General features: G+C 36.0%; 1 protein-coding gene across 1 annotated transcript in view; it reads left to right on the forward strand.

The window, feature by feature from the left end:
- The first annotated feature begins 179 nt into the window (after positions 1-179).
- The window catches only part of LOC138715527 (putative ankyrin repeat protein RF_0381), a 29696-nt gene continuing 11635 nt past the window's right edge, over positions 180-18240 (forward strand). The window contains exons 1-4 of the mRNA XM_069848570.1: positions 180-3020; positions 9293-9358; positions 9678-10472; positions 15295-15357. Of these exons, the coding sequence (XP_069704671.1) occupies positions 9332-9358; positions 9678-10472; positions 15295-15357 (885 nt within the window). The 5' untranslated portion in view covers positions 180-3020; positions 9293-9331. The remainder of the gene's footprint in view (positions 3021-9292; positions 9359-9677; positions 10473-15294; positions 15358-18240) is intronic.

Below are 18240 nucleotides of genomic sequence, written 5' to 3' on the forward strand. Positions count from 1 at the left end.
TTCAGTCATTGTCAAGACTGCACAGTTAGCTAAATTATGTGAGTTAGCAATAAAGTACTTCTCGTTCCATTTTTTTTACGTAGAATACGTATTTTACATCTCTTGCATTTGAAGTTCGGGTTTTACAAGATTAGTGGTAACTTAGCTATAACAGCAATAGCTTAGAAACTAATAACTGCATAGTAATAGATGATGATAATAATAATAATAATAATAATAATAATAATAATAATAATAATAATAATAATAATCCGTGGCGCTACAGCCCGTGAAGGACCTAGACCGACCAGCCGGCTGCTGGCCTCACGCCCACATGCCGAAACAGAGGTGGATGATCATCCAACCACAATGGAGGTATCGTGTGGTTAGCACGATGATCCCCCCAGCCGTTAATAGCTGGCATTCACAACCGGATTTCGCTATCTATCGTAGCTCCCCAAGTGCATCACGATGCTGTGTGGGCACCGTTCTCATACACTGACCGAAATTTCATGAGAAAATTTCTTCCCCCTTGAGGACTCGAATCAGGGCGCATTCCGTAACGCGAGTTCTAGGCAAAATGCCTTAGACCACGTCGCCACGGCGCGGGACAGTAATAAGTGATATTTCTTTTGAAAGTAAAAAATCCGAAGTTACGAACAGGATACAGAGCGCTTGCGCGAGAAGTGCGGAGCGCGCGGTGAGGGGGGTGTAAAATAAGCCCGAACTTCTTTACTGTTCGCGCAACTTATCTGGGCAGTTAAAAGAGCGGGGAAGCGGGGTGTAGCGAGGTTGCTTGTAGCGGTAGCGTGGCAGGAGAGGGAAGGAGAGGGGCAGCGAGAGAGCACTAGGGAACCCAAGTGCCTAAATAAGTTGCGCGGACAATAGTTTGTGAATTTTAGGCGCCCGTAACGCATGAACTATGTATAGAAGTTACACAAGTGTGGTGTCTACGACTGGGCAACAATAATAAATTATAAACGTTGCTTGGTAACCACAGTTTTTCATCCACGCCATCTCACTAGCGATTTCAACGTGGACATCATAAACAACGATGATCTCGATGAATTACTCAGCCCATAGCCACCGACTTTGGGGAGGGGGGGGGCAAGGCAATTTCTACCCCTTCAACTTATACACCCAGGTGCGTCCCAATAAAATTAATAAAGTGGCCTTACCCTTCCAAATAAACCGAACAGAGATTCCCCATGTTAAAAAGTAATTTACTTGAAAGATGAACTAAAACATAAGCCAAACATAGTTTTTTCAAATCCTTAAATCTCATTACATTAATTACTATTCTCATTATATCAATATATTTTAGATTTATATTTTGTTCCCTGTAACATACTTCTAGTAAACTACTGTAAATTAATTCTCATCATTTAACCAACTAGCTATCTCAACTTAATTATACATAGGTTGATTTTTTTAGTTCTGACAACTATTTTTTTCTCGATACATACCATACTTACATGGTTTTAAGTTTTACAAGCCTTCGATGTAATCACCACCGCTACGTACAACGTGTTTGAAACGATGCGAAAGCCGTTAGATCCTGTTGGCACTGCCTAATCTGTTGATGTGGTGCGAATAAAGTAGTCGGCAACCTGTGAAACGTCTTCAACTGTTCGAAAGCGAACTCCGCGAAGTGAGTCCTTTATCTTAGGGATTAGATCGAAGTCGCAGGGACTTATCTGGCCCAGGTCTCATCAATTGTCCAGAAGTGCTTCATAGAACTATTGTTAGTGATTAAGTTCTTGGCCTGACGTATGTGGGAACAGTGGACATGTCCAATATAAATAAGCTTCTGAAGCCTACGATGATTTTGACATAAAGGCTATGCAATTTTGTTAAGTTTTCTTCGCTTACAGTAAGTCGCAGTACCTAGATGAGATTTCAACACAGAAGTCTGATAAAATCCTCAATCATCTTCAAAGTCTTGTAGGTCTATGAAGCTGATATTTTAAAAGCGAAACAAGTGAGGTACGTAGTTAAGCATGTCGGGTTGATGAAAGAGAAAAATTTAACTGCAAAAGTACAAGTGATAGTATAAATTGCATAGATCACTAATATTGATAATTATAATGTAATGTAGCTATTATAGACACTTGATTTAAAATGTGCTACATATGTAATGATATACAGGTACCAAAAATTATTAATGGCATCGTGTGGACAGAAGGAATTACTCAAAATATCACAAAGTAGGCCTAAGTGCATTTATGAATTCATTGTTTTCGAATTTATCCTACATATTTCAGTTAAATAAAAGATTAAGAACTGACAAGTAAGGAACATTTTAGTTCACGGAGAAAATGTCACCGAAATCTGTCGTCTGTTTAATTAAAATTCTACAAGTGGTAGTGAAAAGTCAAGAAAATAATTGAAAATAAATATAACCTTCTAAACCGCCAGTTTTTAAGTTAAATCCAATTATTTCTAATTTCACACAACTACTTGTAAGAAAGGAGAAAGGCTCACTTGCAATAAAATTTCGTTTCTTCATAAAAGAATATGAAATAAGGAGAAAAACCATATGAACAATTTCATAATTTCGGGCCACTGCTTTTGCGCCATTCTCCTATTTCAAAGTTTCATCTATTCACAGCATCCTAGATACTTACAACCAGTTGATCTGTGCTATTGGATAATCATACTTCCGGCCTCCGAAAAGTATGACAAATTGCACAACCAACTCAATTACGGTGTAAATCTCGGAGTAACTAATCGAGATTAACTTTGTGCTGGTGAAACTTATAACCACTATCCTTAGATTAAATGCAGAGAGTAAAACTTAACCTCGTGTAACCAATCTCGGATTTACTGGAGCTTGGTAAAACCGGCCATAGGCTAACACAACATCCAGATTACAGGATAAGGCCTCTTGCAACTGGTCGTGTCTCGTTCAGGAAGTGAGTGTGTATCTCGAATCCATCGTGACTGCGAAACGAGATCAAGTTCTATAAAACACTCAACACCACATTTACACAAATCTGATAATATACATCTTTCAATAGGCCTATTCGAAGCTTAACCAAGTAAGTACAGTATCTAATTAGAAATACATGTTCACATTGGTATCCCGTAAAGAACCCAGCATTTAATTTCGTAATAAGCTTAAATATAATTTTTAAAATATTACAGATACTTTTATTTTAATACAACATACATTTACTGCTTTTAATAGTGCAATGTTTGTCACCCATGTGTGCTTGTTTTCTTTCTTTTTTTGCGGGTTGTCATGGTGCATTGTTATTGTGAAAGCTTAACATGAAGGAAGCATAACAGTTTCTTCGACAAATATTATTGAATGCTACAAGAAGAAACAATGCGTTGTTATCGTGAAAAAAGCCTGAAATTATCTGCCGATACATTGTCAGAGAAACTAGTTTGAAGCTGTTTTAAAATTTTATTACGCCTATATTTAAGTTATCCTCAGTTTATTAATTTTTCCGAAAAGTACTGTCCATATTTTTTTATTACTTACACATTCAAATAATTATCCGGTATGTAGGCTTAATTTCTATCTTATATCCTTGAACACATATAGATTGACCATTCCCATGTTGTAAAATGCCAACATAAAATGAGAACAACTACCAGAGTCTCCACCGACGTAAAGGCATTTTTGGTAACGACCGCTTGATGGAAGTACAGTTGCTCCATGCAATTCCGTAAGAGTTACAACGTGACTTCTTTTGCAGTCGCTAGATGGCAGTATAGTGAAATTGATCAAAGTTTTTGCCTTGAAAGACAATTAGGCATGGTCAGGGATTATAAGTATATTTTATTGTTATTTTATATCCCAAGATCATTAAAAACGGTGAATGTTTGTTTCCTGTAATACTAAAATAATATTTATGTGCGATGTTAATTTTCATTTTTTTATTTACGTACCCTAAACAATAATTCGCAATTAAGCCAACACAAGAAATTATCTTTCTACAGGCCTACAGTGAACACTATAATATTCACATTGGTTTGAAGTGGTTTCTTAAAGAATGTATTCGCAATAATTTAGATAGCTTATATGTTAAACGAATTAGCCTTGCATCAAAAGCAGATCTTCCCTGGACCAAATGATCGTATTTTAATTATTTGGATACAATATAACCTAAAGTAGTAATTTAGAAAGAAGTTCATCTTGCACCAAAAACTTATCGTATTTTAATTATTTGGAGGTAATAGCAATTAAGAGACATTTTCAACGTAGGGTATTATCCTTGCAACAGACTGGACGTTCTCTGGACAGAATGGTTGTAATTTTACAGATGCACCTAGAAAGCTGGAATCTTGGGTCGGCAACACTGTAAAGAACTGTCAAACGGAGGCCTACGATACAAAAGCTTGTGTTTGTGTTCGTAAATTAATTGCATAACTACTGTAAGTGTATATCGATGAAATTAGTCTATGTTCACGGTCGTAGCAAACTTTAATTCTTTATGTAGGCCTATTGGATCTATTAACTAAGTGCGTATTGACGATAAAAAGAAGACAATAGCCTAAATGGAAATAAAATGGCTGTAATTTAGTCTTTGGAAAATTGTAATGTTAATGATGACAAAGTGATTGACAATTCTTCTAGGTAGGCCTATTAAATACCTATTTTATAAACTATATTTGTGCGAGATCGTGCGTATTTGCTTGTTTTCCGCACAGAACCAATACGCGGTAAGTGTGAAATACCACATTCAGTATTCCCAACGTAACACACATAACAATTTCCCTCTTCTTACCGCTTAAGCGCCACATTCATTTTACTGCTTTAGGCTTTTAACATATTACTTTTAGAGACGTTTAACATAATAATAATTATAAATTGGAAACTTACCACTGCAATTTCACCTAAATTGCAATGTTAATTATTGTTTTTAAATATTTGCAAAAATTAAGTGAAGTCTACTACTCCACGAAACTTATTGCATTCCTGATACAAGTACCTAACATTAAGGAAGCCGTGGAAAAATCAACAAGATTCCAGATGCCGATGTTATTACTGCAATATGTTATATAAATAATATTGTTAAAATATTAAAATGAAAAATAAATCATTACATAACCTTACCGTTTGTTTTAAGTTCGCATTTATAGACTGGGGGGGGGGAAAGACAGACGTATATCACGGCCTGCTGGAGTATAGTAAACACAGAAAACATTTTATAGCAACAATGTTGAAGAAAGATATTTTGGTTTTCCGAAGTTGCCGTCATTAAACAGAGACCAACATGGAGATTTCATTGCAACTAATTAGAAATTCGTCTTTCATGTATGTAATAAACGATCTTCGCACAAAATAATGTACGATACACGAGCAGCATGTTTGTTTTCATGTTCTCGGAAATTAAAAAAGCTCAACTACGTTTCGCTTTTTCAATCTTTTCCTCGACGATGAAAACGTCAACATACCGCTCTTGTAACGCATATTACTATTTTATAATCTTATTTATGCTACTCTTGTAAGCTCTTTAAGAGTGTAGGCTACATTGAACTGTAAAGAATCAAGTTGCTAGAAATGGTGTGATTTGCAACTATTGTTGTGATAAGTGTATAAGAATAATCTAATTTTAGTTATATATTTTTAAAAAATCTGTACAAAGCAACTAAGGAATTGCATATGAATCCGTCCCCTATGTAAAATGTTTTTATGACTTAAATACCTATTGTTAACTGTTTTATTTATGATAGTAGGCCATCACTGACCGAATAGGCCTATATGACTCGCGCTCTGATGGGTAAAGGTCGGGGTTTGGGATGGCCTACAAGCCACAAGTCGCGTTAAAGATGAATCCATCCTTATTTTGTGCAGTCAGTCATATTGTACGAGGGTGGCAATTACGCGCAAGCCAAAATTTTACCTGCCAGAAACTCATCAACTGTGTGCGTCGTCAGTGAGGATATCAGTGGGTAACTTATCCTGTTTCACCTACGCGCGGCAATCAGTTCTGGATATATAGCAACTGGGCGCAGGAGTCATTGCTTGCATTTTCCTGCCCATTTTTCAGAGACTTAGGACTGTCTATTTTATGAATAGGTATAGTTAAAAATACCCGAACTGGGTACTTGTCAAGAAGTTAAAATGGTAGTACCAGAACTGGGTAGTCTACTTGTCAAGAAATTATTTATTATTATTATAATAATAAGACAAGCTTTTTAAAAAATGTAATCGGCCAATACAGTGAAACCTGTTCAAATCGGAACCTGAATAATCCGGAATCCTGTCTATTTCGGAACATTTTCCCGGCGAAATTGGTATCTATTATGTGTAATTTTTCCTGAATAAAACGGAAACTGTCCAACGCGGAAACGGAAACTGTCTGCTACTGTTCAAAACGGAAACAATATTTTGGACACACTATATTTTGTAACTATATTTTGAAACGGTGTAATTTCAAGGAATATACGAAATATGTAGGTCACTAAGATAAAAACAAGTTTTCTTTGCAAAATTCTAGAAGGTACGTGGGTGTGTTGGCCTGTCGGTCATAAATTTTATTACCCTGTTGACTAGGCAGACGAGTCCCTTCAAAGATTTTCAATGCTTCACACCCGTAAACTGTCGTAGCTAAACAGAGCGCAAGCGTAGTGATTTCCATGTAAAAAAAAAAAAAGTTGCATAAAATGTGGCATTAACATTAAGTGATGAAGTAAAAGTTATCGAGGTAAAGGAAAATTAGAAACAAAGTCTATGTGAAATAATATTGAAGTACAGTTGTGGAAAACTCAGGTGTGACACTTTAAAAATTAAAGATCATAATGAGTGAGTGGCGTGCGGCCAATATTGGTGACACAAAAGGAACCAGAAAGCAACCGTTTATGTGAAAATAAATGAACTGTTGTGAGAGTGGGTTCTTCATGACCTTTCAAAGAACAAGCCAATTTCTGGATCTGTTCTGCAAAGCAAGCTATTGAACTGGGAAAGAAATGAAATAAACCAGAATTCAAGGCTTCTAATAGATGGCTCCTAGTCCAATTAATTAATAATGTGCAGTGATATGCAGTACAGTATTAGAATATAGTGTTAGATATTAAATAGAATGAGATTAGTAAACTTCTGTAATTTTTAGTGACTAATGAGTGAGTTACGATAATATTTATACAGAAAATGAGATTTTAATCAAGATGATTCACCAACGTAATGAGCGACAGAAAGCTGATTTAATGTGATGAGCGTTAAATGGAATATTTTGTACTTCTTGCAGTTTGGGACATGCCATTTTGTTTTTCATATATATGAATGACAAAATATTCCATTTTAATGTCACACCTGAATAATACGGAAACCTGTCCACAACGAAAAAAAAATTAGGACCATGTCACTTCCGTCTTGAACAGGTTTCACTGTATATCCTTGTCTGTATTGAGAAATGAGTTATTCTATGTACTTATTTTGTGCTCTTTTCATACGCAGGATTAGGTTCGGCACTGACGCTAGTCTGTGATGACAATTTTATGAAACAAGTAAAAGTGATCTTCACTAATCTTGCTGGATTTTCTAGTTTTTTCTCTAAATCATCAAAGTTGGAATGCTTATTTGAATCAATAATGGATAATGAAGATTGTGAATGGAACGGCGAAACTGTCGTTAGTACACGAGGGCTGTTAAGTTTACTGAAGAATTTTGATTTTATTTTCTGCTAATATTATTCGCTGCAATATTCCCACACTCTGATATTCTGTTTCAAAAAGCAATTCTTAATTTCGAGGAGTACAAGCAAGGACTGAGAAATTACTTTCAGGAAGTTTGGGAACACATGAATGATTTTGCTGCTGAAAATTATCCTCAATCTGAAAGATCACGGCTGGATGCAATCCCTGGAGAGGATAAGAAAATTATGTATAGGCGATTGTTCAATGAAATCCTGCACATTATCAGAATTGATATTATTCAAAATGTGTATGAAAATTCAAAATTGAAACTTTTAAGTTGCTTGATCATACATAATTTACCACCTTCGAAAATTCGCTCCCTGAAGAAATATTGTTAAACCTAAAAGAAAACTATGAAGCTTATTTTGATTTACTGTATTATCAACAGTGTAGTCGGTCTCGTTCTATGCGCTTTCGTCTTTTGTGTTTTATGTAAACACGGCCCGGTAAATTAGATTAGATTAGATTAGATCTTTATTAGCCGAATAGAATTACAAGCATTCATGGCGTCGTCAGTACACAAGAAAAATGACATAACATACAATATAATACAAAAATAGACTTAATTCTAAATAAATTTAACAGTTTAATATTATAGGACAAGCTTGATCTTCAGTCCTTACTGTTCTATCTAGTATCTTCTCTTTTTGCTTTTCCCTGTCTTTTCTTCAAATCTGAGTTACCTGAAACATAAATGGTCAAGGGCAGTATCAAGAAACGTTAAATTCTAAAATTTTAAATTTAGATATTCATTTGTGCAAAATGGCATATGTGTCAATAAAATGTTCTTTACCTCTTTTTTTTTAATTTTCTTATGTTAAGTTCTTTGATTTTCTGTGAAAGTTTATTATATAAATTGCTGCCTCTATGTGATATGCTGTTAAGACTTCTGGTAAGCCTGTGGTAATTCAGATGTATGTTTTGGGATGTTCTGGTGTTATACTCATGATATGTTGAATTTGTTTGAAAGGAATCTATGTTTTGATGAATAAAGCACACTGTTTCTAAAATATATCCTTGTAACTTATGCTACAAGAAAATTATAAAGAAAATTTGAAAATTCAACTCAAACATTCATCAATAAGCGGTTATTTCCAAGAACGCAAACTCCCGCATGTAACGAAAGCAGACTGCTGTATTTTAATCATTTAAAAAATCGCATCCCTATGTTAAAATGTCATGCGTCGGCACTGCTGCATGCATTAATGGTGCACCTGTACGCAACTCCAAGTTGTGTTTCTCTGTCTTTTCAAAATTTGTATCCACCTGCAACTAGGCCCACCACTCTTAATATGCTGCAGTTCACCGTGAAGATCCATTTAAAAACTATCAGTAACATACACGCACAACGTTGAGTGCTCTGTCTTTCCGTTAAACACGCCGTTTTATGTACTTGGAACAACAGACTAACGCGATCAGTGTTACCATCCATTACATTCCTTACGTGCCATGAACATTAGGCATACATTGTATTACTTTGTTTATTTTTGTTATATTAGTATTTGGTAAAAAAAATGTTTATAAAAATTACTAAGGTGCATTGACTCGCGCAGTTGATGTGTTTACAGTATAGCTGTTTGCACGCAGTTGATAGATTTTGACCTTTTTGCGCGTAATCGACACCCACCCATATTGTATAATAGAACTAATTTTGTATTTTCAGGTAGAAAAACAGTTTATTCCTTTATTCAATAGTTATTTTATGGACGCTATGGTAACCAACAACACGGTAAGTTGTATTTCATCAAGTTATCAAAAAATACACTCTTTATTTAAATTGAGTAACTTATTTTTGCCCGAAAAGGCACGCAATCTCTCAATATTCAGGTATTTTCAAAAGAAAGAGAGGCTATGTGTTTCTTGTTTTTCCTTGTAGGCCTAATTTTTACGGTAATGTTGGTATTGAATTATTGCCAAACTGAGTATTATTTTTGTAGGTCCTACATTATTTATGACGTGCTTTCAAATTCTGGTATTCTCACAGAGTACCAATTAGACAACTAGGTCTTCTGGCCATTTGCATCTCACTGACTTCACACTCTGCACAGGTGGCACAACTGCAGGAGGGCACCGGATTTCCAGCGCCTCTTCAACTCCTGCTGCTTCAGTTTCTGTCTTTGGCTCTTAATCATGTCAATCTGTCGAAAGAAGGAGGCAAAAGTGCGCAGGAATGGAAAAATTCCTTTCTGCATGTTAACGAAACAAAGGACAATTTATTCAGACTGGAGGATATGGTTGGGAGAATCCTCAGTAAGCGCGATCTACAGCAAAGTCACCTAGAAAGACTAGAAAACAAGATACAACTGCTTGAAAGTAAAATTGATAACATGTTCATGGCCGTTGTCAAGGGCAGAGATGATAAAACTGATCTTCTTTTGTCTAAACTGAAACTACAGGATTTTGAAATCATGCACCACTTTCAAGAACAAGGGAAGAAATTGAATGCACTCCAGGATAAACTTCAGGAAGAGAAGGACAAGATACACAAAACTATATCACATTTCGAAGAGGAACTGCAGGGCTTGAAATCAAACCTCCAGGAGCAACCTAACAACATAAAATCAAATGTAGATGAGGAAATGGATAACTTAAGTTCAAAACTCCTGGAGAAATTGAACACATTGGAATCAAATTTACAGATGAGCATGAAGCGTTTAGAATCAAATCTGGACAATAAACTCACCACGCAGAATGAAAGCTTGCAATTTACTGTTATCCGTCTTGAAGAAGAATTGAAAAGGCAAGAGAAATTTGTAGAGGACAAGGTGCAAACTGTGTTGAAATCTATAACGAATATAGAGAAAATAGAATTCCAGAGTCAGGCTGAGAATTCACAGTGCCAGGTGAGTGCCAAAACGTCAGCAATATAGAGGATTAGGGCCTGTCGTGTGAACACAATAGTCCTCATTTTACTGCCACTGCTACATTAATTGGTCTTAAATTGAGATAAAAGTCACACTAACTTCATTTTCTTGTATTTTCTCATGAAGACGTTATCTGCTTTTACTGAAATACAGTATTTTAAGTGTATTCATTTGGAAAGTATCACAAAATAGCGGCATACTCGATCTCCTTTGCTGCTGTCCTCTTATTTCATATTCACCCACACTGTACAAGGCGGATGTGCTGGTCACAAAAGTTTAATTCTTGTTGATGCTGAGTAGGCTATGCCTTATTCCCGGACACAAATTACTTTATGTTTGACTTATTATACTAGTATTATTATATACTATTGTACTATAACATAGGTACGTCCGATGTCTTTTACAACAGTTTGCTGTGTTCTACTCTAGGCAATAACCGTCCTTCACAAGTTTTTCGTGGCCCTGACTCAAGAAACGTAAATCTTTACATTCTTTGTCTTTAATGTTTCGAATTCTGCACACTTCACCGCCAAATTACCTTTCATCACGATCTAAATACCAGATCACTTATCTGTAGACTTCGTTGAATTACCACACGCAGCATGCAATCAGGTTGGCGATGTACGGTAGTATAGAGGAGGTGAGTGACCGCCCGGTCTCGTAGTATAAGCAGTTCATGTTAAGAGTTGTGACCGGTCCAAATAGATAGAGCAGCTACAGCTAATGCATACCTATGTAGGCACTTGTTTTTGCATTACTGTGGTTGGAATAGTCAAACTTAACATTTGTTCAGTCCACACAAGAATTCAATCAAAAATACTACAGTGAGAATGTTTCTGTTCCAAATAATTGCTCCTGGAATACCTATACCCCCGCAACCAGTCATGACCCGTTGGGGAACGTGGTTGGATGCTGTTAATTATTATGCAGAACATTACGGCAAAATAATGGAGGTAATTGATGCATTGGAAAGCACAGACAATTCCGCTGTTGCAGCTGTAAAATCATTGCCTTCTGAACAGCTATTGGAAGATATTCTGTTCATTGATTCTAATTTTAAAATCGTGCCCAAAATCACCATCCTGTTAGAATCGTCTAAACTTCAACTCTCAGAAGCCCTTAATATAGTGGATAAAGTATCACAAACCGTTATCCAAAATAACAATTCACTAATTTCGGAAAAAGTGAAATATAAGTTGAGAAACATTATTGCTAAAAATTCTGCCTATTCACAACTTCGTATCATAAATGAGCCGTTCAGAGCAGAAGTGGTGTAAGTCAAAAATAGGCAATGAGGGTTAAAGTAAACATTCTGCAAAATACAGCGCAAAATAGCAATTAACATTCAATTTATTTAAACTATTAGTAGTCAGTGGATAGCACGAAGGACATATGAACTGCTACTTTGCGCTGTATTTTACAGAATTTTTACTTTAAACCTCACTACTCGGTTTTGACTTACACCACTTTTGCTCTGAACGTCTCAAATGATGTACCATCAGGTCACGACAAGACATCTGAAGTTAGTGTACTAAAAAGTAGTGACTTTCCGTTCTTCAAATATGTACGTATTACATCGTGTGATGTTGAACGTACATTTCTCCAAAATAAAAACTGTTTAAGTGACCACCGGAGGAGGTTACTTTGCAGTAACTCTTCACTGCAATGCACATATTCAAGGATGATGTGAGTATCTTACATTAAATTTTAAGAGTTAATATATCTCACTATAAAATAATTATGTATTTACATGTTTAGACATTTCCTACTTCAATGATCATTCATTATATTTCTTGAAAGCAGGGTACAGGTTTTATTGTAACCGCAGTATACTGCTCAGTGCTTACATCAGAGGCATACTCCATCCGTTGCACGCCCCCTTCTCATAAGTCTATACCGCGTGCGTAGTAAACCTTGCGATTCTCGTGGCAATTCCACGAAGTCTACTTATCTGTGCTACGATAAGTAACTCATAGGGCAGACTCGGCTAATTTCGTGGTACTAAGGTTTCAGCGCAAAAAAAGATTCACATTTAAAAAAATGAATGTTTTTAATGTACGTACTACAGGGTTCTTTCCGATCTCTGGAAACGATTTCTGAATGACGTCATGTGCGTCAGGAGTCACATGACAGCTGAACTGTGGCAAAAGTAGTGAGTGATTTCATAGTCAGAGTGCACGGTGTCTCACAGCAGCAGTGCCCAAGAAGGGTACATTACGAAACTTTCCGATGCCAAGTAGAGTTAAGTGAAAATAATAGAAGCTGCAAAAAACGTGGTTTCGTTATTTTCAAGGAAGGTATCTTCTGTATACTTAATAAGACTGGTAAAGCTCTCTCAACCCTTTAAGCAGTCTCCAAAAAATCCGCTCAGGTCACTGTAAGAGTGCAGTAAACAAAATCTATGTTATAATACTTATAATGCATCTTCTGCCATTTATACTTTACCCTAAGAATTACATTGGTCCCTGATATAAATTCGTAATAAATTTAAATAAAAGTATCACGAAATTAGTACCTAGCCGAGTTTGCCCTACACCTTCGTGGAACATCTGTTACTCCTCATCTTCTACGGTCTCCACTTCACGTCCATTGAATTTTTTATCACAAAATATTAGAGGCTGCAAGTTAATAAACACTTTTAAGAATAGGTTAAAGGACAATCTAATCAGTGGTTCAATATAATTATCTGATCTTTAATGGTTATGAATTGCATGGTAATTTCTTTTGTTAGATAGGCCTATTGATTCAAATAATCCCAAATGTTCATTGTTCTCAGTGTAATTTTTATTATCCAGTATTTTTTGAACGCTAGATAATGGCTGCCTATTAACATTATGTATATTATGACTTGAGGCTTTCCCGGCGTTTGATATAGAATAACTCTTCTCGGGTTCTCAGCCAGGTGAGTTGGAGATTAGCTTCCAAGCTTTCGACGGCTAGCTCTGCCATCTTCGTCCCTGAAGAAGATGGCAGAGCTAGCCGTCGAAAGCTTGGAAGCTAATCTCCAACTCACCTGGCTGAGAACCCGAGAAGAGTTATTCACTATATATATTAGTTTAAATACCTAATCAGTGTGTATTTCACTGTTTAATTCATTCGTAACTCATCTAATTATATGCAATTAATTTTCATCGAGCTCAATTTTTGTAAACTTACTAACTTTATTCATACGTAGGATAGCCTTACTTACACTTTTTACTGGTTGAGTAAAAGAGAATATCTTACGGCCTTAACTTTGACAGCTAAAATTAATTATTATTACTATTATTATTATTATTATTAGGCCTAATAATAATAATAATAATAATAATAATAATACTTATGACTTTTAAGGAACCCGGAGGTCCATTGCCGCCCTCATATAAGCCCGCCATCGGTCCCTAACCTAAGATTAATCCAGTCTCTACCATCATATCCCACCTCCCTCAAATCCATTTTTATATTATCCTCCCATCTACGTCTCGGCCTCCCCAAAGGTCTTTTTCCCTCTGGCCTCGCATCTAACACTCTATATGCATTTCTGTATTCGCCCATACGTGCTACATGCCCTGCCCATCTCAAACGTCTGGATTTAATTATATCAGGTAAAGTATACAATGCGTGCAGTTCTGTGTTGTGTAACTTTCTCCATTCTCCTGTAACTTCATCCCCCTTAGCCCCAAATATTTTCCTAAGAACCTTATTCTCAAACACCCTTAACCTATGTTCCTCTCTCAAAGTGAGAGTCCAAGTTTCACAACCATACAGAACAACCGGTAATATAACTGTTTTATAAATTCTAACTTTCAGCTTTTTGAGAGCAGACTGGATGACTCTGCGTTTAATTTCCTCCAGAGTCTCATTTATATTTGTTACTGTTGCTCCAAGATATTTGAATTTTTCCACCTCTTCAATGATTAAATTGCCAATTTTTATATTTCCATTTCGAACAATATTCTAGTCACGAGACATAATCATATACTTTGTCTTTCCGGGATATACTTCCAAACCTATCGCTTTACTTGCTTCAAGTAAAATTTCCGTTTTTCCCTAATCGTTTGTGGATTTTCTCTTAACATATTCAGTCATCCGCATAGATAAGCAGCTGATGTAACCCGTTAAATTCCAAACCCTCTCTGTTATCCTGAACTTTCCTAATGACATATTCTAGAGCAGAGTTGAAAAGTAAAGTTGATAGTGCATCTCCTTGCTTTAGCCCGCAGTAAATTGGAAAAGCGTCAGACAGAATCTGGCCTATACCGACTCTGATATACGTTTCATTGAGACACATTTTAATTAATCGAACTAGTTTCTTCAGGATACCAATTTCTATAACAATATTATATAAAACTTCCCTCTTACAGAGTCATATGTCTTTTTGAATAATAATAATAATAATAATAATAATAATAATAATAATAATAATAATAATAATAATAATAATAATAATAATAGTAATAATAATAATAATAATAGTAATAATAATAATAATAATAATAATAATAATAATAATAATAATAATAATAAGACAGACTATGTGAAACCAATGAACTTTGGTGGATACACTGCCATTTATAACAAAGAATTTTAAAGACAATTGCTAATAGCCTACTTCCATAAATTTTAATAGAAAGAACAGTCATTCTACCTGTAAGTTGTACTCTAGTCCTGATAGTATATCACATAGTAACTTATTTCAGTTACGGTACCTTATACTATAGGCTTATTATACATCCTAAGAATTTTCTTACGATAATGAATATGATTTTTCTTAGACTTAAAGTTGCGTAGGTCTATTAATACTTGTACATTCTGTTTCTAGTCTCAAATGATCGCTCTCAGTTCCAAATACCAGAGCGTCACAAAGGAGCTCAACAATTCTCAAGTAAGTTCACATATTTCACAACATACGGTAATTTTATAGGCCCTAATATTGTAGGGGAGGAGAGTTAAGGTCAATGATACGAATAAGTGGTGGTATTATTTTTAAGACTGAAGACATTGAGATAACAACCTGATGACAGTGCGCGAAAACAAATGACGACCAATATCCAAGCCTTGGAAAATAAATCATACGCGTAATCATAGGCTTATATTGAACTTGGGTGAATGACGAACAATATTAAAAATATATATATTTTAACTAAAACATTATGCTTGTATGTGACTGCAATAAAAATGAGAGGTATTTTTGTTACATTTTAAAAATATTTGCATTAATAGGCTATCATATTACACAGAATATCCATGTAAACTCTTGTCGCAACTTATCTAATGAAATTGGGGTTTGTTTAAATAAACTTGGACTTCAAAACATTTTTTCTGACTCACTTCAAGTGAAAAAATTGAGAAATATTTCAGAAATATGAACCTCAAATAATTAACTATCCTAAAATTCTTTGACTTGAGACTTTCAAAATTACTTTCTTTTATTTCTAATTGTGAGAACCGAAACAGAAACGAGTACTTATTCTGTAATTTAAAGTAATCGATTTTTCATACCGTACCTTTAATTTTTTATTATTCGCGAGTAAATAGACTCTAATAGGAGTTTAGTTATGTATTTCTTTATAGCTTATACGTATTTATTTATTTATTTATTTTATTTATTTATTTATTTACTTATAATTTTATCTATTTATTTGTTTGTTTATATGTTTCTATGTATGTATGTATGCATGTATGTATGTATGTATGTATGTATGTATGTATGTATGTATGCATGCATGCATGCATGTATGTATGCATGTATGTATGCATGCATGCATGTATGTATGTATGTGCCGTCTTCGGGGGTGCTTTGCATTTTGAGCACCCCAAAGTAATTTATATGTGTATGTGTGTGTGTGTGTGTGTGTGTGTGGGTGTGGGTGTGGGTGTGGGTGTGGGTGTGGGTGTGGGTGTGGGTGTGTGTGTGTGTGTGTGTGGGTGTGGGTGTGGGTGTGGGTGTGGGTGTGTGTGTGTGTGTGTGTGTGTGTGTGGGTGTGGGTGTGGGTGTGGGTGTGTGGGTGTGGGTGTGGGTGTGGGTGTGGGTGTTGGTGTGTGTGTGTGTGTGGGTGTGGGTGTGGGTGTGGTGTGGGTGTGTGTGTGTGGGTGTGGGTGTGTGGGTGTGGGTGTGGGTGTGGGTGTGTGTGTGTGGGTGTGGGTGTGGGTGTGGGTGTGTGTGTGGGTGTGGGTGTGGGTGTGTGTGTGGGTGTGTGTGTGTGTGTGGGTGTGGGTGTGGGTGTGGGTGTGTGTGTGTGTGTGTGGGTGTGGGTGTGGGTGTGGGTGTGGGTGTGGGTGTGGGTGTGTGTGTGTGTGTCTCTCTCTCTCTCTCTCTCTCTCTCTCTCGTAAATAGTTTTACGAAGTTGTTGACAATATTGTGAATTGTTTGGATGATGCCACTGACATTTCTACTGCAGATTTTCTTGTTAAGATTGAGAATTTTTTAATTGATGGTTTGAATGACTTTGATAAAGAACTGAAAGAAATTCTCTCATTTTATGGAGATGACTTGGACAAGAAGAGGCTAATTTTACACAGGGAGACGTTCTTTGATATTGCAAGATCAAAACTGCACCATATCAGAAATTTTCAGACTGTTTTTGATCTCCTTCGGAAAGAAGCTTTTCTTCTTGACATGCTACCAGAACTTGTTAAGTTCATGAGACTACTTCTTACAATACCATGTCTACCTCTACTGCTGAGTGATCATTCTCCTCTCTCTGGTAGACTTAAATCCTACACTAGGTCTAGCATTGGTCAACAGCGAATGAATGATGGGCCTATAGCTATCATTGATTCTCACAGAGAAGAAGCTCTGCATTTAAATTTGAATGAAATAGCAAATGAATTTATCACTAGAAATAAAATTCGCAGACAGACATTTGCTATGAAAACGTAATTCACAAAAGGGCGGGTCATGCACAGTATATTATATCTGGAACTTGGAAAATTCAGATGGCCAAAATTTTGTTTCTGGGTCTGTACAGAACATACAAGATTTTGTAATGAAAGAACAAAAACATGTCTATTATATTTACAGAAAATAAAAAATTCGCCACTCACAGAGAACGTTCTAGCTTTGTATCTCCTTCCCTTCTTGACCACCGTCCACACCTGTGGAGTAACGGTTAGCGCAACTGGCCGCGATAGCAGGTGGCTCGGGTTCGATTCCCGGTCGGGGCAAGTTACCTGGTTGAGGTTTTTTTCCGGGGTTTTCCCTCAATCCAATATGAGCAAATGCTGGGTAACTTTCGGTGCTGGACCCCGGACTCATTTCACCGGCATTATCACCTTCATCTCATTCAGACGCTAAATAACCTAGATGTTGATAAAGCGTCGTAAAAAAACCTACTGAAATAAAATAAATAATCTTGACCATCCCACTCTGCTGCTTTAGAGGCTGTGTTCGAATGTATAGCTGATGTTTCATTTCCGCCACCGTTGTTAGGGCCTATATAGCGTCATTGATGCACAGCGACAAATGACCTCAGAATTAGAGGAACATTTTTTTTTTTAAGATAAACGAGAAGATAGCTTTCATAAAACTAAGTGGGCCGTTTAACATTGACAGGCTTAATAATTTAGGTAAATTTCTCTTCAGAGTCAAAATTAGATTGGAAAAGAAGATAAAGGAACTATGTGAAGAGATTACAATATGAGAGAACCCTTCACTCTACAAGAGCTGTTACTTAAGGAGTAACCAAATTAGTAATCTGTGAAATAGTTAAGTAAATAAGTGAAACGATGAATTAGAATTATAATAATGAAACATTTAGGAATAGT

The sequence above is a fragment of the Periplaneta americana genome, chromosome 2 (assembly GCF_040183065.1).
Source record: "Periplaneta americana isolate PAMFEO1 chromosome 2, P.americana_PAMFEO1_priV1, whole genome shotgun sequence".
Taxonomy (NCBI): domain Eukaryota; kingdom Metazoa; phylum Arthropoda; class Insecta; order Blattodea; family Blattidae; genus Periplaneta; species Periplaneta americana.